The 24,238-nt window shown below is 37.6% G+C and overlaps 1 protein-coding gene across 3 annotated transcripts in view; it reads right to left on the reverse strand.

The window, feature by feature from the left end:
• Positions 1-24,238, reverse strand: part of NGR-A35 (neuropeptide receptor A35) — a 150,549-nt gene that overhangs the window by 117,525 nt on the left and 8,786 nt on the right. For all 3 annotated transcript variants that reach the window (XM_089736719.1, XM_089736720.1, XM_028183152.2), the window contains exon 2: positions 16,028-16,440. In XM_089736719.1, the coding sequence (XP_089592845.1) occupies positions 16,028-16,239 (212 nt within the window). In that variant the 5' untranslated portion in view covers positions 16,240-16,440. The remainder of the gene's footprint in view (positions 1-16,027; positions 16,441-24,238) is intronic.

A 24,238-nucleotide genomic window follows, 5' to 3' on the forward strand; every position in this document is an offset into this window, starting at 1 on the left:
TTATTAAAGCTATTAATTAACAAAATTATATCTCTCATACTTTAAACTTGAGCCGAACGCAACTTAATGAAAACAAGCATTAGAAATTCAATTTAAAAGCTTACAAGAACTTTGAAGTACTCTGTTTTTGGTTATTAAAGTAAGTTTATATTGTATTAGTGTAATGTTACTTGAGTCAAGAATCATCTGGGGCTTAATAAGCAAAACTTCCAGTGTACACACACACACACACATATATGCTATAATGCGCTCCTAATGTGGTTTAAATATGGCGACAGATGACATGTTTTTAAGTAAATGCGTGTCTAACACAGCTTCACGAAGGAATACCAATGATGAATTGATAGTATTGGGTATTAAAATTTAACCAGCAAAACTTAGAAAGCTGTAAAACATATTCCAAATCCACTTGGGACGATATCACCATGCTGTGTGTATAGCAGTAGCACGCGAAACTTGAAATTTGAGGTCGTAAACAATTAAATACGCCATGTCTCATGGTGCCTTCAGATCATGCTGTCAATGGGCTCCAAGTAATCACTTTTTTTTTTTTATTAGCCTTGTAGTGGGATGAGCACATGGCCCACCTGATGGTGAGCGGATACCGTCGCCCATTGACTTCAGCAATGCCAGAGACAGAGCCTAGCCGCTGCCTACGCGTGACACAAGCTCACACATCCATCTAGTGTAATCAAAATTCGGTTAATAAAATTAAGAATAACCCAGTGCACTGTCTCGATTTAGCTGGTGGAATATGTCACCATACCATAAATAATATCCAACACACAATAAACAAATTAATGATATAATTGTTGTAAATTATACAATAATGACAAATATATTCTAACCAAAACTAATAAACAAGGCATTTAACCAATATTAATGATTATTATCCAAGTAATAATAGCTGTACTGACCACAGTAATAACGAAACTTTCATAGGCAAGGCTCCCCGAGGAGACCAGAGGTAGTTAGGGGTAGTTCGAAAGTGGTTCCGCATCAATGATCAATCAAAAAGCACTCACACTTCGGTACAATGTGCTACAAATATTGAAATATTATTATGTAGGTTTTAGAGTTCATTATTGTAACTAGTGGTCCCGCAGTAGTCAAAATTCGAATATAATTAATTGAAATTATAAGTTTGAACATTATTATAGTTCTATTTTCAAAGAACTTATTATAATTCTATAATCTAATTCTAATTCTATATATAACAAGAATTATACTTCTATAATCACAGATTTTGCCAAGACTACACTATAGACAAATAATATTAAAGACAAACAATATTGGTTTATTCTTAATTTGACCACAAACTTTAACAAACTTTACAGTTTAGCTTTAAAGTTTAACAGTAAACAAAGAGTACATACATATATGTATGTGTGTCAAATATATGCCATATGGTAAGATGTACATAGTTTTTTTATTTATTTAATGTATTATGAATGCCTACTTTAAAAATAATACTAGCATTCTGCACATATCAGTATGGATCAGTTAGTATTGAGAGATATTGTCTATCAATTTCATGCTTCTCCGACGGTGCAATTTTCGTTAAAAGGGGTACAAAGTTTTTGCTTCACGTATTAATATATAGATATTCGATTGACTATATATACACCAGGAACACGTCTAATGGACACTACCTCATAAAATCTACTAACTAATTAAATTTCATTGAAGAAAACTTAATTTGAGTACATTTGATTACGTCTAAACGCAAATAATAATATGCTTATATAGGTCTAGACGTAATATACATGGGTCTAAAATCGTATTAAATTATGGATTTACTTATGACGTAACATACACATCTTTAAGTGCATTGTCGATTTGGGAATCGGCAATGAAGACGAAACGCCAGCGTAGATTGAGACATCTCAAATGATTCGCTCGTAATAGATGTGTGTCGTTCGCGAACTCGGTTAGTCGTTCGTTGTCGCATAATGACCCATAACGCATTTCAATTGTTTTGATCTCACGTAAACAATAGAACTATAACAGTTCCTTTAAACTGTTATTCAATACTAAACTTTATATTAATATTAATTACGTCACAAATCGATGTGATAAACGGTAAACCAAACATTCGACTGAACGGGTCGTACGAACCGGATCATTTTGTCAACAGGTCAGTATCGATCTGAATCTCTAAAATTGAACGACCGACACATATCTAGCTCGTAATAGAAGTTACGATACATTCAGAACGCTAAATGAAATCTTTGACGTGTGCAATAAAGCTTCTACTAACACGGGTATTACATAAAACGATCGTAAGACTGTAAAATATAATTTGATAGGCCCGTAGATGCGCAGGTATTCGAGCGATAACTTTTAGATGCCGACTTTATTATAAACTCTGTCTTATTCGAGCTTTTTTTTATAGACAGACAAGCTCGCGTAACGACCGATTAGCTTACCGTTGATTATATTAAAGATTTATAACAGGCAACTGCCGAAGTCGAAACTGAATTAAAGAATTTAAACAATTACTAGCGTCATATCATCATTTCGCACTCGACATAATATGCCGACCACTTCTACTTAAAATTATTATTCAAATAAAAACTCAGTCCATGAAATATAATTATTAAGTTTAAAAAAAAATTATTATATTTATCGCTGTAATTATTGTTGTTATAACACTATTCGTTGATAGTACAATATTGTATAAAAACTGAATACCTATGTTTATTGCCAACTCATCAAATTAGCGACAGATTCGTCTTATTGTCTGATCACCGCTATAGTATTTATCCTTTGGTTATTTTATGTTTAATTGTAATTTTATTATTAGCTCTAAATTCTAAAAGCTCTATTAGAGATAAACAAACAATCAGGACGCACAATGTTATTTGTGTTGAGGTTGAGTCTTCCGATTAGACTGTAAAAAAAATTGAACCAGATCATAATTAACACTATTTTACTAATATAAAAATGTGTGCGATTTGTTTTAAAATTACTTTTACGGTTTAATTTGACGTTTTCTTATTATAATTATACCATTTCTGACTTTTCAAATACTTTACAGATTTCGTGGGGCTACATCTGAATTTTAGATATTACTAGATACAAGATGAAATGACAATAAAAAAACACGAGATTAAATCGAAAAAGAAAGATGAACTGTTTACAATCTAAAAAAGCAAAACAAAATCTTCCAATCGAATTAAATATCGAACCGAAATGTTTGAAAGCAGCTTCGGTTATAAAAACATCGTAAAACCACCATCAGCAAATTAAAATAGTTCGTGCTTGTACCGACTGACGGGCACGAATACTAAACAAAATAACTGTAAATCAATACGAACTCAACCTACGTGCACTGACACCTCTGCTCTTTACTTCCGGCGTGCCCCAAAAGGTAAACATTCCTCAATTAAAGGACCACATCTTTCAGGAGAGGCCGCAAGAATCTATAAACTCCAATAGCTAAGCACCAAGCGATAAGAATAATTGCGTAGAATCGTTTTTTTATTTTTTATTGCATTGGTGCGTGGACAAGCTCACAGCCCACCTGGTGTTAAGTGGTTATTGGAGCCCATAGATATCTACAACGTAAATGCACCCACCTTGATTAAGGTCTAAGGTTTCAACAATGGCTGTCCCACCCTTCAAACCGAAACGCATTACTGCTTGACGGCAGAAATAGGCAGGGTGGTAGTACCCGCCCGCGCGGACTCAAGAGGCCCTACCGTCAGTAATTGAACCAGTAAACGCCTACATTCCTAGCCGACGGGCCCTGGCATGAGATTGGCCTCGATATTCCGTGATTGTATGACATGTCTCTCTTCAAACGGAGTTGACTCGCGGCTTTGCTGATGTCTGAGGGCAATAGTCACCATCTAAGGTCAGTAGGCTGATGTCCGTGGGCAATAGTCACCATCTAAAGTCAGTAGGCTGTAAGCTGTAATAGTAATAAGATCATTCAGTGTATCACTTCAACATTCTTCTAATTAAAGGTGTACCCTTTTTCCTTTGAAAGTTTCAAGTCGAGTTTTACAAAATTATAAATGTATCCGAGCTCACATCGGCTACTGCATTACGTAAATAGCTTTACCAGGCTTAAGTCGAACCTCTCCGTCCTCTTACGTAAGAATCCGGTGACCCGTCTGGACTCTTTACGATCCATCCCGGTTCTTTTAAACGCTTCGTTGGATTTAGTTTAAATTTTCATATACACCAGTTTAAATTGGCCTTGCAGTAACTAAGTGAAATTATCTTGCCTCGTAGACTCGAGACGTAAATTATTATTTACGTCTCTTAGAAAACGAAGCTCATCACCCACCTGGTGTGAAATAGTTTCCAGGACCATCTTAAAATTAGCCTCTCAACAGAAGCAACAATGAAAATAAACAACAACATACAATTTCCTTTTCATGAAGCTTTTCACGCCACATAAAATACGATTTTCGATTTGAGCATTTGACATAATCGTCTAAGCTGAGCCGTGAAACTTCACTGGGAATCTGTCCGATGAAAATTTGTTCACAGATCACTATGTAAATGAGACTAACCACAGCTGCACAGTGGAATCACTGTAGAAAGACAATTCAGAGGCTCTCGTATTATTTTAAGGTCAGATTAAATTTTAGTGCTTAGAGGAAAGCAAATAAAAAATTTAGTTTTTTTTATGCAAAATATTCTTTATGTGTAACAAAATTTTGTAAATTTTGAATTGATATATTATAGTGAATATATAGTTCACGAAATAAGTTGACAAAAATTTGCACGTGTCAGTTTCAATGAGCGGCTGAAGTGTACAAGCTTAAATGCGATTGTTGTTGAAAATAGAGCAGGTAAAGGATGCATTTCGATCTATACCAAAAGCATTTTTTATTGCTTAGATGGGTGGACGAGCCCATCTGATGTTTTTTTTTTATTGCCCTTGTAGGCAGACAAACAAACGGCCCACCTGATGGTGAATGGTTACCATCGCCCATGGACTTCAGCAATGCCAAGGGCAGAGCCAAGCCGCTGCCTACCGCTTAATACTCAACACATGTTCACGATTGACTTCCACGGTGAAGGAATAACATCGTGTAATAAAAATGAAACCCGCAAAATTATAATTTGCGTAATTACTGGTGGTAGGACCTCTTGTGAGTCCGCACGGGTAGGTACCACCGCCCCGCCTATTTCTGCCGTGAAGCAGTAATGCGTTTCGGTTTGAAGGGTGGGGCAGCCGTTGTGACTATACTGAGACCTTAGAACTATATCTCAAGGTGTGTGGCGCATTTACGTTGTAGATGTCTATGGGCTCCAGTAACCACTTAACATCAGGTGGGCTGTGAGCTCTTCCACACAGCTAAGCAATAAATAAATAAAAAAAAAAAAAATAATACTCTCCACAAGCCTCTTTTGAAGAAGGACATGTCATATCGCTCGGGAAACACCGTGGAGGGGAGCTCATTCCATAGCCGGATGGTGCGTGGCAAAAAAGACCTTTGGAAACGCACTGTCGATGAACGCAGCGGTTCCACATAATATGGATGAACTCCGCTCCGATGGCGGGAGGTGCGATGATAAAAAGGAGATAAAGGATCATCTCAAACAATTCCTCAGAGCACTCCCCATGGAACATACGGTACAAAATACAGAGGGAACCGAAGTCGCTCCGCAGACCCAGAGGTTCCAAGCGATCCATGAGAATGGGATTATCGACAATCCGATATATGGTCACCGGGGTTTATAGACAGCTACCACGTAAATACCGCCACCCACTTTGAGACACGAGTTCTAAGGTCTCCGTTTTTACAGTACAACGACTGCCCCACCCTTCAAACCGAAACGCATTACTGCTTCACGGCAGAAATAGGCAGGGTGGTGGTATCTACCCGCGCGGACTCACAAGATACCCTGTGCGCAGTGATTATGGAAATTATAATTTTGCGGGTTTGACTTTTATTACGGGATGTTATTCCTTCACCTTGAAAGGCAATCGAGGACATTTGTTAAGTTCGTATTTCATTAGAAAAACTGGTACTTGCCTGCGGGATTCGAACGTCGATGCATTGCTTGACACGAATGCACCGGACGCCTTATTCTTTAGGCCACGACGACTACAGGCTGCTTAAACTTTCATTCATAATTTTTTTACATTGATACATGGTAATAAATAATATTTTATACGTGTAGTATAATAATATACATATTGTCATACAAAGGGCTTTAACATTTCACTATTTAGGAGTGAACTTTATGTGAACTTTATGTGAAATTCGCTATAAAAGCTGCATTTATAGAAATATATATCTTAGCAATTTTCTGTCCAAAATTAACGAGATTTATTCGCCTATAAAGCCGTAAAAAGTCTGGAAAACTTTCCCTTTGTCAGAAGGAAAAATTCTAAAAAAATTGGAGATCGTAAAACTCAAGAAGGGCGGAACTTGACTTGAACAATACGCACGATGATTACTTTATGTAATACAAGACAATCAACAAAGCGTTTAATTAAAATCTATCATTTAAATTTCAGCTATTAATGTTCAAAGTGGACGGACACACAAACACGAATACGAACATTCGACACTTACCTGGGCTCTGTACACTTAATTCGTTGACTAATAAAATTAAGATTATCGATTGAATTCTAATATTTGTTGACTCTACCTAATAAATTTCAGATACGGTAGATGGTACGTAGATTTTGTAGCCCGCTTTGAAAGCTGTTTGAAGCAACTCAATTCTGGCTTGAGGCAATGATTTTTTTTATTGATTATATGGTTGGACGAGCTCACAGCCCACCTGGTGCTAAGTGGTTACTGGAGCCCATGGACATCTATGACGTAAACGCACCATCCACCTCGAGATATAAGTTCTAAGGTCTCAGTATAGTTACAACAGCTGCCCCACACTTCAAACCGAAACGCATTACTGCTTCACGGCAGAAATAAGCAAGGTGGCTGTACCTACCCGTGCGGACTCACAAGACGTCCTACCACCAGTAAATGATATAAATAATTTGATACAAATAAACAAATTCATTAACAAACATAATGTTAATTAATATAATATTTATTATATTAAAATATTAATTTATCCGAAATCCGTCGACGGACTGTAGAGATATCAACTACAAAACTATAATCAACTCACAAACGATTATGATATTGAACTATGAATTATAAGTAGACGAGGGCAAGGACAGTTCAGCGGACGTTTACATCATATCATAACAATGGACTTTGTCAAAGACATTCTTAGGACAAAACAAAGAGTACTTTGGGTGAAGGCTTATTGAAAAATAAACTTATTTGGACGAACACTTTATTATATGAACACTAGCTGACCCGGCAAACGTTGTTTTGCCATATATAAGATTTCTAGTGTAGAAAAAAAAACTAACTTATTATAAGCGTGTAAGGATATGGTAAATGAGTGAAAGAGGCATGTAGCGCTGTGAACGATAAGGTAATATAAAAATAACGAAACCTCATTCAACCACATAATGCCACATTATAACAACAAAAAAAATTATTCAAAAAATAAAACAAAATTATGTTAGGGGTGGACAACCCTTATCACTTAGGGGTATGAAAAATAGATAGTAGCCGATTCTCAGATTTACTGAATAGGCATATAAAATTTCATAAAAATCGGTCTAACCGTTTCAGAGGAGTATGGTAACTAACATTGAGACACAAGAATTTTATATGTAAGATTTCTATATAAGATATACCTAGTCAGGTCATAAATTCTGTCACATGTTTAATGTAATATAATTGAAACAAGTTAATTCATTATGTAACCATTCATATACCAAAATGAACTTAACAAAACATAGATTCTTATGACACTAAAGTTTATTCAAAATGACCTCCGTGATTTTGAATACAGGCCTTCAATCTGCGCGACCAGTCGTCTATCGCAGCACGAACGAGGTCCATGTCAATATCGGCGGCTGCCTTAATCAAGGATGTCTTGAGTGACTCCAAATTGGGATGAGGCTTTGAGCACGCCTTTTCCTCCAAGTGTTGCCATATCTTGTAATCTAACGGATTCAAATCTGGACTGGAGGAGGGCCAGTCTTCGTGCTGGATGAAGTCGATTTCACGCGCCGCCAGCCAGTCTTGTGTGCTCTTCGCTCTATGAGCTGGCGCCGAATCTTGTTGGAATACCCAGTATCTGTTATTGAACATGGTATGAGAAACAGGTTCCACAAGTTTCGTCAGGACTGTATTTTGATACACATCTGCATTCGTTTTTACACCTTTCTCACAAAAATGTACCTCTGTTAAGCCCCAATAAGAAACTCCCAACCATACCATACATAAAAAAAAAAAACAATTCCACCGAAGCAGAGTTCACCCATGCTACATAGAGCCAATGCATTTACTCAAACTGTGCTTCTAGAGGTCTGTATTAACACATACTATCTGACATTAGTATAAACCTCCCTTCTCAGTTTTTCCTGAGCGCTAACAAATGTTTTTCTTCAAACGAGGCCTGTGAAGATTACTCAGAGGTAAGTATCAGATTTTTATACCCTTGTCACTGCAGACGTCCATAAGCAACAGTAACCACTCAAGATGTTAGATAAGAGTTTAGTGTATTGCGCAAACGAACGCTCTGAGATCGTGATCAATGAATGATAAAAAATATATTAGTTTTTGTACGTTATTAGAAAGTTAAGTCGTACACTGTGTGCATTACTAATAAAAATCTTACGTTACGGACCTTTTTTTCCCGATTAGGGTAACCCTCCGCATCGTCCCAGAAGGAACTTCGTTCAAAAACAGCTTATGCTACCTAATAAATACTATTTAAATTATATGAAAACATTGATTTGAAAAATAAATTGTGTGGCTGGTTTTAGACCGTCATGAACAAGAACAAAAGAAACAATTACATAATTTAGATAGAACGAGCGAGCGGTCTTCCGAGATTAGATGCTTCGTAGTTCCAAAACTTTTCTTTGCCATTACAACTTGTCTTTTTTCGCGAAACTTCGCTAACAATATTTTTTATCGCAAACAGACGTGTACAACTTACATGATGAAGGAAAAACGTCGTTTTAGAAGACTGAGATTAGGCAAATTAAAAAATGCGTAATCACTGAGATTAGGTCGTGTACCCTTCATTGGTAGGTAGCGCCATCCCCTCTAGTACTGCCAGTGGGAAGGCTGCTGTATAATACTTTAAGGTTCGACCTCATGTCGTGTGTGATAATCACTCGACAATAGCTGGAAACAAATAACCTATATAACGTAATATCATGGCCTAAATTTCTGGGAATCTCAAATGTTTTATATTCCTTTTCCTTGCATCTTATTTAATAAGGCAATTCTTAACTAGAAATATCCGAAAACTATCTTGGACTATCTTCAAATTTCTTAAGTCCAATCAGAAACATAATGTACTATGCACTTCGAATATATTTAGATGTTCGAATATAGTTATTTAGACTTTCATTATTCAAAGGGTTCTTGATAATATATCACGAGAACCAATCTGTTTTATTGAAAATAGTTTGAGAACCTCGGTGCCATTGTACTTTCATAGCTCAATTTCGAATAAAGCGTATTCCGTGTACTTATTTCGTAAATAACGTAAAATATTTTCTGTACATTTATATTTTCAGAGCGCGCAGATCAGTTATTCCCAACGTATTAGGACCTCAACTGAACGATAAGGACGTTGTAAGTGTTTGTGAGTGAATATAGGGACAGATAGAGAGCAACTTTTGATGTTAGTGAGTGCGATAGAACGCCGATAAAAACAACAGCCCTTTGAGGGGATTTTCAACGGCTCAGAGAAAATACAGTGAATAATGTTTTTGATGAAACGCGTTTATAACGTATGTAATAAACTACTGGCGGTATTAGAATATATATAAGTATACTGGTATTACTGGTGATACGTATCACAATTTAAGATAATAGAATTTTGCGTTAATAATATTACTTAGTAACACTAAAGTATTTTCTTTGGTTTTCGTGAATAAAAAGGTGAGATCTGGTGTCGTCTTTTAAGTCCACACGAGTAGGTACCACCACCCTGCTTATTTCTGCCGTGAAGCAGTAATACGTTTCGGTTTGAAGGGTGGGGCAGTCGTGGTACTGTAAAAACTGAGACCTTAGAACTCGTATCTCAGGGTGGGCAGTGGCATTTACGTTGTAGATGTCTATGGGCTCTGGTAACCACTTAACATCAGGTTGACCGTGAGCGTGAATGTGAATTGAATGTCCTGTATCGTAACAAAATCAATAGCTGAAGTTCTTACAACAACTATGCAAAGCTGTAAGTCAATCGAACGAAAAATCCTAGAGATCATAGATTACTTAGCGAAATGGCTTACATGCAAGTTTGGGTGGATATATAGTAACCTTCTGAGAGTCATTCATCATCATCATTCTCCTGCCCTTCTCCCAGTTACCTGAGGTCGGCGCAACATGTTTTCTCCTTCCATACTCCTCTATCATATACGGTGTCTTCGCTCACTTCCCTCTTTCACGCATAGCATCATTTTTTTCTTAAGTCTACCTCTTCCTCTTCTGAAAGTAGGGGCCCCGGATTCATTAAAGCTTCCGTGTCCTCCTCGAATGGGCTTTAATACATGTGTATATTGTACGATACTATGATACGAATTTAAATAAAAACATAGTAATTAATTAATTACTTTAGAGGTGGTAGAGCGTAGAGCCCGCGCTTCTAAGAATCCCCTGCCTATTTCTGCCGAATAATTTCAAAGTATGGGACAACCGTTACTGGTGGTAGGACCTCTTGTGAATCCACGCGGGTAGGTACCACCACCCTGCCTATTTCTGCCGTGAAGCAGTAATGCGTTTCGGCTTGAAGGGTGGGGCAGCTGTTGTAACTATACTTGAAACCTTAGAACTTATATCTCAAGGTGGGTGGCGCATTTACGTCGTAAATGTCTATGGGCTCCAGTAACCACTTAACACCATGTGGGCTGTGAGCTCGTCCACCCATCTAAGCAAAAAAAAAAAAACTAAACATTTGTGACTCAGTGACTTCATGTCTCAAGCTAGGTAGCGGCATCTGCATTGTTATGTCTACGAGCTCCGGCAAACGCTTGATAAGAAAGTCTGAGCTCGATCGTTGTGTCTATACTATAAAAATATCGACTATTCAACACCAAGGGCTTTTGACTTTTCGTCCTTTCCAGATTAAAAACTTCGAACTTTAAGTTGAAGTTAAAAACTAACGATTATTAATTGATAACCGATGACTCTCGAATTTTTTAAAAGTGTTTTTTTTTGTAAACGAACTGAGATAGATGAGTTTTTAATTAAATAACTATTGATCTAAATGTCAAGCATCATTTTGTCTGAGGTTAGTAAGATTTGTGTGAAAGAGCTTTGATTGATTTTAGCATTTGTTATTGTATTGCGCCGTAAACCTGAGCGATTTCAATTTACATTGTCTAACAGGCTTAACTTGTTTCATTACGTTATAACTTAGATTGTAATTGGTGGTTTGCGAATATGTAATTACGAAATAAATTACCCTCAGGATATTTCTTTTTCTCATAAAAAACGCCTTATTGATTCGTCCATTTTCGAGGCAAAGGGAATGTTACCCATACCCATATAGTTACCCCAACTATAAGGAACATAAACTATGAAGTCAGCGTCGGAACGATACTTCGATAAGGCTATGCGTCATGATAATCGCCTTATCGTTGCCGCCGCTGACTACTCCCCGAATCCTGATCATGCAGGAGCCAGTCACCGTCGACGCCCTAGACACGTCCTTACGGATCCATCAGATCCAATAACCTTTGCATTAGATGCCTTCAGCTCTAATACTAGGGGCAGGCTTAGGGACCCCGGTAACCGTACTCGTCGAACTCGACAAAGAGGTTGACGTGCAACCTAACCCATGCATCAGCCCGCTGAGTTTCTCGCCGGATCTTCTCAGCGGGTCGCGATTCCGATCCGGTAGTAGATTCATTCGCGAAACAATTGCTCTTGAGTTGTTAGGTCTCCTTCGGAAGCGCTCGGGCAGTTGTTAGCAAATCCCACCCTTCTTGGCTGAGCCTTTGCTCGCCCACCTGTCCTGGTGAAACTGGAAAGGCCTTCGGGCCACCAGTAAACTTTCAACCATAAAAAAAAAAAAAAAAAAGGAACATAAACTGCAGCCATGATGAAAAAAGAAATCATGATTGATCATTGATTATGAAATGAAATGGAATTATATGAGATAACATTTGACCGTATGTGTTAGATAACATTATGAAATAACTTCCCAGTAAAATAGTGGATATTAACTAATACTACGAATAAGTAATTTTTATTTTTCTGCAGTGGTGCAGTTTCAGTGATTCTAAACGACTAATAAATCATAATTCAAAAGTTCAATCGTTCTCTTTTTTTTTATTTCAACGTGCCGTCATTTCTTTGTCATGTACAAATATTGTAAAAACATTCACGCACCATGAACCGAAGGAGACGGACAGTGGTATGGAGCTTTAATTTTCTTTTTCCCCGTGAATTTGCATTCCATTTTTTTATTGCCCTTATAGGCGGACGAGCACACGGTCCACCTGATGGTGAGTGGTTGCCATCGCCCATGGACTTCATCAATGCCATGCCGCTGCCTACCGTTAAGTACTCTCCACTATCCTCGTTTGAAAAAGGACATGTCATAGCACTCGGGATTTGATGGAAAGTGACAATCTCCCGGCATCGGTATACGAATGGCAGAACCATATCACTGGTAACACTGCCTATCGCTGTCATCTCACAGTTTCATCAGATAGAGGGACGTTTAAGAGCAGCTGTTCATTGGGATTTTCCTAAGATTGTATTACACAACTCCATCCCACTTCTTGGTTCAATCTGATAGTGGCCACGTGGTGGCTCTGCTCATTTCCAAACCTTCCAAAAGATATTTTCCAAAAGATATATTCCTAAATCAAGGCACCAAGCGGCTAAGATAGGTAGGATGAAGGCACAACGAATTAAATTCCCAATTCGCGTCGACGTTCGGAAGATGAAAACCGCTAATCACTTTGATCACTTCACATCGCCGGCGCTGCCTTCGCTAAGCCGAGATCTATATTTCCCAATTATATCATAATCAGACATATAATACTCGGATAATGTGCTTCATGTTAATCTGATATAAGAAGATTAGTATATATTCACGTTGTGTTATTACCATCATGTAAATTAATCTGTTGAATGTCTCCTTTAAGCTATATTCAATGATGATATTCTTAGGATTGCCTTAATACAATTTGTATATGCCTTAATACAATCTTATCTCTAGGTTTCAGGGTATGAAATTGAATTGAACATAGAAGTTGAAAGGCAGAAAAATTGGTTTTAAGACCAATGCAGAATCTTAGTCCTGGCGAAGCTTTATGCTTTGAAAAGCTGTTATTTCATTATTCTTTTTTTTTTGCACTGCTTGAGAGAGCGACCTCATGCCTCGCGTCATGTTACACGACTACTGGAGCCCATAGACAAACACGACCCACCACCCACCTTGAGACATTACGAAGACACATAAGCGAAGTCTATATTTTTTAGAAAATCCAGAAAAGTAGTTTCAAAAAGTAAAAACGTCCTCAATGTGACATTACAGTAAGAACGTTTTGCAATACGTTTCAATGAAGGCTCGCTATCTATCGACTCCAGTGACTATTTACACTATTTATTTTGACAATTTTTCACTGGTGGTAGGACCTCTTGTGAGTCCGCACGGGTAGGTACCACCACCCTGCCTATTTCTGCCGTGAAGCAGTAATGCGTTTCGGTTTGAAGGGTGGGGTAGCCGTTGTAACTATACTGAGACCTTAGAACTTATATCTCAAGGTGGGTGGCGCATTTACATTGTAGATGTCTATGGGCTCCAGTAACCACTTAACACCAAGTGGGCTGTGAGCTAGTTCACCCATCTAAGCAATAAAAAAAAATCACATCAGGTAAACTGACCTATTTAGCTATGGTAAAAAATATATAAAGTAATTGTAGGTACAATTTTATTCTGTCAATTTCGTATGACTTTCGCGGCAGTAACATTTCGTATTGTTAGTATTCTGGCCGCGAGTTATGGGTCCCGACGCTAGTGCTCCTGAAGGCTGAATGAATAAACTATTATATTTAGGTGTCTCTCTATTTCTCACGAAAACAATAAAAGAATTAAAATGCTTTTAACGACGGACTCTACATCATTTTAAGAGCTTACGAACGACTCACAGCTTAAAGGAACAATATCGGATTAAAAAATGACTAAAGGAATCATTTACGTAATTAATAATGGTTTTTTTTTTATTGCTTAGATGGTTGAACGAGCTCACAGCCCACCTGGTGTTAAGTGGTTACTGGAGCCCATAGACATTTACAACGAAAATGCGCCACCCACCTTGGGATATAAGTTCTAAGATCTCAGTATAGTTACAGCGGCTGCCCCACCCTTCAAACCGAAACGCACTACTGCTTCACGGCAGAAAAAGGCAGGGTGGTGGTACCTACCCGTGCGGACTCACAAGAGGTCCTACCACCAGTAAAATCTATAGACTTAAATAATCATAGTATTTTTAGTCTATAGATACTAATGGGCCCTATCTGTATGCCGTGAAATCGCCTGCTCTATCTGCATTTAAGAACATATAATTTAAAAAGTTTTTCAATCGAACACTCAAGACTACCTGTTGTGAATACATCTAATTTAACTTGCAGAATCCAATACGAAATAAAATTTAGGCAGCTACGTACCTAATGCTGTTAAATTCTTCGAGATAACGAACACACGGTAATAAACAAACCAACGAACTTTGTAAAATATTATAGCTGTTAAGATAAAAGGGGACGTTCATATACATCAGCCTCCATAGGAAACGTTAACGATTGACGATAGATCAGCTCGCGCTATTGATTTGAAACGGACTATTGATTTGTATTGAAAGGGAAAACATTTCAATCAGCGGCTATCCGTTACAGAAGAGAATGCGCGCCGCCATAACTCGTCTGATTTTGAAGTTCAATTGTTTCGAACAATACCGCTTTGATTTAAAAGATTTAATATGTGGAACCAAGGGTGTAATTAATGCAAACAAAACTAAAAATAGAATGTTTTCAATTATCGTATACAAAAAATACGATTGAGTCAATGACCTGAAGCGTTTACGTGAGTGATATCTATGGCCTTCGGTAACCAATAAAACGGTCATCCAACTAAACAAAAAAAAATGTCAGTCACATTCATAAACTGGTAGTAGAACATCTTGTGAGTCCGCGCGGGTAGGTACCACCACTCTGCCTATTTCTGCCGTGAAGCAGTAATGCGTTTCGGTTTGAAGGGTGGGGCAGCCGTTTTACTGTTAAAACTGAGACCTTATAACTCATGTCTCGAGGTTGATGGTGGCATTTACGTTGTAGATGTATATGGGCTCTGGTTACCACTTAGCACCAGGTGGGCCGTGAGCTCGTCCAACCACATAAGCTAAAAAAACTATGTGGAATTGCAGTAGTTTTTGTAAACCCTTTAAGCTTATAAACCAAAAATCAAACTTACGATGTCATTGAAATTGACACTTTATCTTAATGCATTAATGCTCACTTTCAGAAGGTACTCTACTTACTCTAAGCGAACTATGACTTCACTCACCTGTACACCATTAGGCGACCTTTTCCGGCTAAATTTCTTCAGTTAAAAAACGGATTCTTTGGATTCTCACAAATAAATTTTTGTTAACAAGAAATATTTGCATAGTTTTCTTATGTCCAAATAGAAATCGGGCTGTTTAAACGTTAAGACGACTAAAACACATTTCAAAATGAACAATACCAGAGATCGCTATCAAGGCTGAAATGATAATAACGCTTGGTGAACGTGTAATATCTATGAATCACTAGTTCAACCAACAAAGACGGCTCTACATTTACCCACATAATTAAATACAATATTTATCTTTACTGGCCTCGAAAGCAGATCATTCACACGTCAGCAATACGAAGGGCATAGCTGATCTGTTAGCTATGTATCAACACGTTAGCATAATCAGTGAAATAAAACACTTAAAAACAAAGCGCAAATCACTCACTTTCGCATGTATTGGAACTTGATGACGACGAATATTAGCAGCGTGTTGGCAGATAGGGATGCGGTCAGCACACCGACGTACAGCGCGATGATCACTATGTCGGGTCTATAGAACACCTCTAAGTCCAAATGGGGCATGTTTAGTTCATCTCCCATTGAGCCATTCCACTCAAGGAAAGTCATATTTTCAAACGAAATTTCACTTCGATCCATTTTTATTTGATTTTAGAACATTCTCACTGCACTTAAGGGTTTTTATTCGTGAATATTATTGTTTTTATAAGATCGGTAAGTTGTAGTGAGACTATTTTTTTATTACATTTTAATTTAAATTTAAATAACTTTTTCATCCGCTTTATTTTGTTTGGTTTCAAACTCTTTGTTTGTTCTTTAATGTCTTTTATTTGAAAAGCACTGTAAGTAAAATTGTAAATTTCATTTAATGATTTTGTTAAATTTAATTTTATTATTTCTTTTAAAAAAAAAGAACAAAAGCAAAAAGAAAAAAAGTTAAGCAGGAACAAAGGAACAAAAGCAGCTATTTAAACTCAGTGAATTCTAATTCAACGAATCTCGGAATTGGCTATAATAACAACACATACGAAATTTATAGCTAATAGCCCTCAACTATTTTCCGACAAGAATATTTATGAGTACGGATATGCCATCTTAACAAACGTCAGTTTGAAAAATTTATTGCCCAAAGAATCGTTGAAGAGGATATTGGAAAGTACCAGAAACGATACATTAATGCGATCGCTGGGAGGTGTTTATCAAAGTAATTTCAAACAGTCCGGAACGCTATGTTCATTTTATTTTTTGCTTTACTTTTTCCTGGCGTACACAAACTTGTCTTAAGAGAAACGTACAGAGAAATGTTTGATATAACACTGATTTGAAAACATTTTACTGGTGGTAGGACCTCTTGTGAGTCCGCGCGGGTAGGTACCACCGCCCTGCCTATTTCTGCCGTGAAGCAGGAATGCGTTTCGGTTTGAAGGGCGGGGCAGCCGTTGTAACTATATGTGTGGCACATTTACGTTGTAGATGCCAATGGCTCCAGTAACCACTTAACACCAGGTGGGCTGTGAGCTCGTCCAACCATCTAAGCAATAAAAAAAAAAACATTGCTTGAAAGTTACTTATTGACTGATATATAGTCCAACTATTAACATTAAGAAATAGTCGTGCTGGCTAATAGACTCATAGCTTATGTGTATCTAATAGGCAAACAAAACAGTTAAACATCATTTTCCCTGGTGTTTATCGGCCATTTTTATTTTGTTTAGTCTATTGTCAACTTGATAAACTTTATCAAAGCTTTGCCATAATAGAACGGGTTTAAAAAGGCTTTTTAGTGCCTCTTTCTTTCTATTTGAAAACGGATTTTCCTTTTTTTATTAGCTACTGGCGACTTTTTGATTGGCATTAATTTTTTCTTCAAATTTTCAGTTTTTTTGCGTTTAAATAGTACATAATTGTTGTTCCTATTTGCTCCTAGGTAATCGAATTCATCATCGAACTTTGTTTATTCAGTAGTTATTGATGATCTATAAATATTAATATCAAATGAACGTTTTGGGATAGTCAGCTATTTTTCATAATATGTCAATTATAAAACAAAGAAAAACGTGTAACGATAAACCTAAATATTATTTACGCGTCAGTAGCTGCAGTCGATTGGTGATTGTAAGTAAAATTAGTAGAGTAAGAAACGGTTAGTATCGAAAGTAACATTAGCAACTGTAACAAAGCAATTTACGGGCACTCCTGGCAACGTATCACGAGTCATCTACGACAACCACAACAACTGCTATTTCATTACATGGATAAAACAACGCAATTGAAAAAGGAATGAAAATAGCTTCGTGTTAGTATGTATAAACGAAACTGTTCGGATCGAAGCTTGTAAGCTCCCAAAGAACGTGACGCCTTACACAGTTCAAGGGATTTCCATTGAGCTTTTTGTTAATCCTATACCGAATATCTTAATTGGTATCACTATTAGTGATAATATTCAATGTACACATTGACAAAGTATTTGTAACAATCACAATTAACTTCGTTAATTAATAGCATTCGATGTACTTAAGTTGAACTAGAATTTTTGATTGGTAAGATTTATCGACAAACAGATAGATTGACAAAATAAAATAATTCTAATTAAATTGTATTACTCTTCGTTAAGCTGTGATTTGCTATTTGCTCTCCGTATTAGCGGGAATTATTTTGCGGTAGGCAGCGGCTTGGCTCTGTCGCTGGCATTGCTGAAGTCCATGGGCGACGGTAACCACTCACCATCAGGTGGGCCGTATGCTCGTCTGTCTACAAGGGCAATAAAAAATATATATCGTAGTTGATAAAAGTCAAACGCACTATTTCAATAATATTTATAATGTTTATATTGTATGTGTACAATATTAAAATATAAACAAAAAGAAATAAACGACGCTAGGCACTGGACGATACAAATTAAGCTAAAATTTAGATTTTATGTTGAACTTAAATCGGCGCGCGAATCTTGTTATAAACAAAATGTCGGAAATGAGATTCAAGTGTTTGTCAAATATCTTGTATTATATGATGGCTATCGCCACAATACTATTTCTGATTTTATTACTTTTTTTTAATATACGACACACCGGTTTCTACTATCTGATTGTATTTATTGATGTTTTCATGGTTATTATCTCATCCGGTATTAAGCAGCTATTGCAGCCCATAGAACACACAATATGAGTGTTCTGACACCGAAACCTCGATAATGGAAGGTAACGGCTTCCCCACTATTCAAAACCACTGCTTAAGGACTTAAATCCCGTCATATCCTTGACTTGGCTCCACCAGTGTTGCTACCATTGCACAGCACCCACTGCGATAGACCTACACTCAACGATATTTCTTAGGGAACAATTTCCCCCACGAATATCCAATTCAGGAACGTGCTACTGCTCAACCATCCATGGCACAGTCATATATTATAAATCTATTTTAATACGCTTTTATTAGCTTCATTACAATAAAATCATTTTTTCTTACACTATTTTTATTTCAAATTTATTTTCTATTTTTAGTTGGATTTCTATAAAGCGTATTTTGTTAGTTTTTTTCAAACTATTATATATTTTTTAAATAAAAGAGTAAACTACAATATTTAACGATCAGTCGTAAAAGAATGTATGAAAAATCAGCATCTAAACGCTAAACTGTAGATTTGCATAATCAAACTTTACGATGGACCATTGGTTTCAGTTATTATGTTGTTGAGTCTCTATATCGGTCATGCTCGACGGAATACTGGCAATAAGACGCATCGAGTCACTTAAACACTGTCTATAGAAATGGCTTCATAGCTTCTTTTTTTTTTTTTTTGCTTAGATGTATGGACGTGCTCACAGGCCACCTGGTGTTAAGTGGTTACTGGAGCCCACAGACATTTACAACGCAAACGTGCCACCCACCTTGAGATGCAAGTTCTAAGGTCTCAGTAAAGTTACAACGGCTGCCCCACCTTCAAACCGAAACGCATTACTGCTTCACGGCAGAAATAGGTAGGGCGGTGGTACCTAACCGCGCGGACTCACGTCCCGAAGTGGTCCTATCACCAGTAAACTTCTCTCTGCTGTGCTCGTTTACCACCATTTAATACGAGCACAATTGAGCAAAACTGTGCCATCGATCTGCGTGAGTTCACGACACGCATCTACGGATATCGAGTTCATTTTATTTCTACATAACGAGATGCTCTCTCAAAAAGGGGTTACTTAAGAATCATACCATAAAATATGCTGTGAAGATTGATTTATTGATTACAATGATATATTTGTAACGTAAAATCTTGAATATCCTTTAAAATATTGACAAACTAGAATAATACGAAAAACAATTAAACGAGTCGTCGCCATGGCCTAAAGGATAAGACGTCCTGTGCATCTTATCTTGCGATACAACGGTATTCGAATCCCGCAGGCGGTACCAATTTTCTAATGAAATACGTACTTAACAAATGTTCACGATTGACTTCCACAGTGAAGGAATAACATCGTGTAATAAAAATCGAATCCGTAAAATTATAATTTGCGTAATTACTGGTGGTAGGACCTCTTGTGAGTCCGCACGGGTAGGTACCACCACCCCGTCTATTTCTGCCGTGAAGCAGTAATGCGTTTCGATCTGAAGGGCAGGGCAGCCGTTGTAACTATACTGAGACCTTAGAACTCATATATCGAGGTGGATGGCGGTATTTACGTTGTAAAAAAAACGAATTAAAGAATTAAACGGTAGGTTCGGCTCTGTCCCTGGTATTGCCGACGTCCATGAGCGACGGTAATCACTTACCATCAGGTGGGCCATATGCTTATATACAGGGGCAATAAAAAAGTGATGTTAAGTTACTACTCAACGGACTCATAATGATAGTGCGGAATCGTTTTTAATTAAAACTTCTCTCTACAATAAATTCATTTACAAAAACATAAGTGTAGTTGTTACCGCCATACTACAATGCAAAAGTCATATAAAGTGGAAATGGCAATAAATTCAAACTGCAAATAAACCCGGATCCTGTCGCAGTCCTTAACTGGAAACGTTTGGTCACAAATGCTCGTGACTGACATCGAACTATAAAGTCAGTATAATATATTAAAAAGCAACGATTGTAAAAGCCCTTCAATGGATTTTGAAACTAGATTAAACAATGCAATAAAAAAAAAAACGTGTGGCACTGCCGCGGTAAAGCTATTGCATAGTATTTTTTATCAACTTATGCTATTATAATTAGACAATAATAATTTAATATTAAAACAATAATAAAAAAAGACTACGCTATATTATAAACATTAACAAAAGCAAAACATTAACTGTCTCCCTCACACTCATATGCTAGACCGCGCGAGAGAGAGATGGGCAGACCTTGCATAATGCGCAAGCAGTGCGACGTCACGCCGCGCGCTTATTCACAAACACTACCCAAGCGCAAGTGTGAATGTGTTGAACGCGAGCTACATGGTTTGCAGAATGGGGGTGTTAGGTTATATTTTCGTTACGGAATTTCTTGATTCGGTCGTCACGCTCAAAGCCCGCGATAAAAACTATGCAATAGCTTAAAACCATTGAATATGATCTAACCTTTAATTTGTACACATATCGGTGGTATGTCATTTGAACGGATTTGTAACACTAGAAATGTAGCCTATACATATATGTATGTCCATTTACGTAGCTCTCGCCCTTCCTTAAATTCTTTCTGGCACTAAATCATGTTTTTCCTACGCGGATTACGTTCTTAAGCACCACATTGCAACCACAAGCTCTAGCACAAAGCATTTATGCGTAAATTTTATCAACGGCAAGGAAACCATTCATTCAGTGCCATTGCGGTTTCTACCTCACACTTCTCAAGATAAGCTTTTAGGTAGTCGGTTCATATATGAAAAAAAATAAAGACAAACTCACATCACTTCACAAATTTTTCAAAAACGTTTCTCAAACGTATTTCGAAGAAGCTAACTTACTTAACAGAGTCGTTATTCATGAGATAATTGTAGTATATTTACAGCAACTGTTTTTACGCTCAATAAATATGCTTTGATGTGCACCAGAATTGCGTTAATCCGATCGTAAAAAGACTTTTGAAGATCCATCATTTTTTTATTCAGACCGTACCGGGGATCAGCTGTTAATTGGCCGTCTTAAATACTATGGTGTACCTGTACAACGCACATGCATACATCAAAGAATATTATTTTCGCCTACTTTACATTGTTTATTCGTGGTTTTGTCGGCTGCGAAAATCAGTACGTCATCTATTTGTTCTGTGAGGAAGTTGTTAAAAACCGCAATAAATTCGAGATTATAATGTGATAGTTTGCAGAAGTGGACGACCAGAATATCTGACACATCTAATAGGCCGATCGATTATCATTATTATGATGATCCAATCCTCGTTATCGGTATGAGTTGTTACAGTATTTATCATCATATTTTCTTACATAGTTTGGATTTACTTAGATTAATAGTGGGCGGTAGTGCGTTGGTGCCATACAGATTGGTAGCAGAATCTTTATGCCTTATTAATGCCATGGCTTAAATAATAAAAGAGCTATTAAATTACAAATGAAGACTAAAACTTTCTTTATTAAAGTTAGCAGGAAGCAAGGAAAGTCGATATAGGGATCGATCAATTATAAATAGAGTTTTTCTCGTCAGGCACTAAATTAACACTGCTTCTGGTATTGTCACGTTCCATGGGCGATATTCATCGCCTACCACTGTTTTGTGTTGAGGTGCCCACTTTTGGCGATAAAATGACCATATTAAAGATGTCTCATCTCTGTGATCTAATGAATGAACATAAGACAGATCGCAGCCATGTTAATCCGAAGCTAAACGAGGCTCGGCACGAGAAGGTTCGATCAGACAAATCCCTCTCGTCGTCAGCACGTCAGCGTGCTTGGGCCAATTAAAAAAACAATTACGTAACCGATTAACTGTGCCCGTACTCATTACGTAGCATTTTCAGATTCGCCTTCCCCATCAAAGCTGGCAGGTTCGGAACAGAGCCGTTTTTTTTTTTTTTTATTGCTTACATGGATGGACGAGCTCACAGCCCACCTGCTGTTAAGTGGTTACTGAAGCCCATAGACATCTACAACGTAAGTGCGCCACCCACCTCGAGATATAAGTTCTAAGGTCTCAGTTTAGTTACAACGGCTACCCTACCCTTCGAACCGAAACGCATTACTGCTTCACGACGGAAATAGGCGGGGTGGTGGTACGTACCCGTGCGGACTCCCAAGAGGTCCTACCACCAGTAATTATGCAAATTATAATTTTGCGGGTTTGATTTTATTACACGATGTTATTCCGTCACCGTGGAAGTCAATCGTGAACATTGGTTGAGTACGTATTTCATTAGAAAAATTGGTACCCACCTGCGGGAATCGAACACTGTTGCATTGCAACATATGAATGCACCGGACGTCTTATCCTTTAGGTCACGACGACTTCAGACTTGTCTACAAAACGACGTTTTAAATTTTATTAGAAGTCAAACGTGCGTAATTTGAAGAATGATGACTGGCGCTCTAACTCGGCAGACTAGCTATGGTTTATTTCTATTGATAGTGACGCTGAGTCACTTGTCATCTGCTAACTTTCAATTTGTTACTTCTTATAATTCTAAATGGGCAAACGAGCTGATGTTAAATGGTCACTGGAGTCTGTATCGATTACCACGTGGTGCTTAATTAGTGATTGTTTATTCATTTTTTATTTGCCAAAATGATTAAAGTAACTATAACATGGACTGTTGTGTCTAAATAGTTATTGGCCCAAATGCCACCATCCACGTAGCCTCGCAAAAGCTATTTTGACGTGACAACGTCTTATAATTCGATGGAGCCGGCTGCACGCACGAAAAAACATGACTCATACGGGGTTACCTCACTCTGAGGCGTTCCATTTAAGGCTTGAAGTGCAAGCGAGAGCGCGTAACGAGCGACAAAGAGGCACAATCGGCCTCCGCGTTCGACAGCGTTCGACATCTGTCTCTCTCCTACTTAAGTGAACGAGCTGCTATACAATAATACATTTACATGTTTTCGTCAAGTATGAAGTTCAGTGAAAAGTGAATGTGGTGTCAATTGTTTATAGTAACGATAATTGCGATAATTGAAAAATGAAACCATTCCATCAGTATTTTCTTATGACGTTGTCACGTTCAACTATCGTCAGTAAACCGACTTTACAGACAACCGATTTTTTTTGGGGTTCAAACCTCCTTCGATGTCCCCACGCCTAGAGGGCGCGCGGGGTATTTGGGACAAGACGGTCCACAGATGGCAGCGGACCGCGGGACAAGAAACGAAATTTAGGACCCTCCTCACTAAACGACTCCCCTGCACTCTTACACCCGACGTCCGAACTCCACCCGAGGTCAGAGCCCGATAATAGCAATAGAATAAATGGCGCCTACCCGCGTAGGCTTATGCTATGCATTACCATCAGCAAAATAGAAAATTGTTCAACTGTAACAAGAGAATTATTTTCATTTAATAAAAAACAACAATCATATTTAAAATATTGATTTGTGATGTTATCAACGTGTGACTATACTTCAATTAAATCACATATCAAACCCTATTACATTTTTATGACATGTCCTTCTTCAAACGAGGCTTATGGAGAGTATTAAGCAGCTCTTAGAGAGTAT

This window comes from Bombyx mandarina, chromosome 22 (assembly GCF_030267445.1).
Source record: "Bombyx mandarina strain Sakado chromosome 22, ASM3026744v2".
NCBI lineage: Eukaryota > Metazoa > Arthropoda > Insecta > Lepidoptera > Bombycidae > Bombyx > Bombyx mandarina.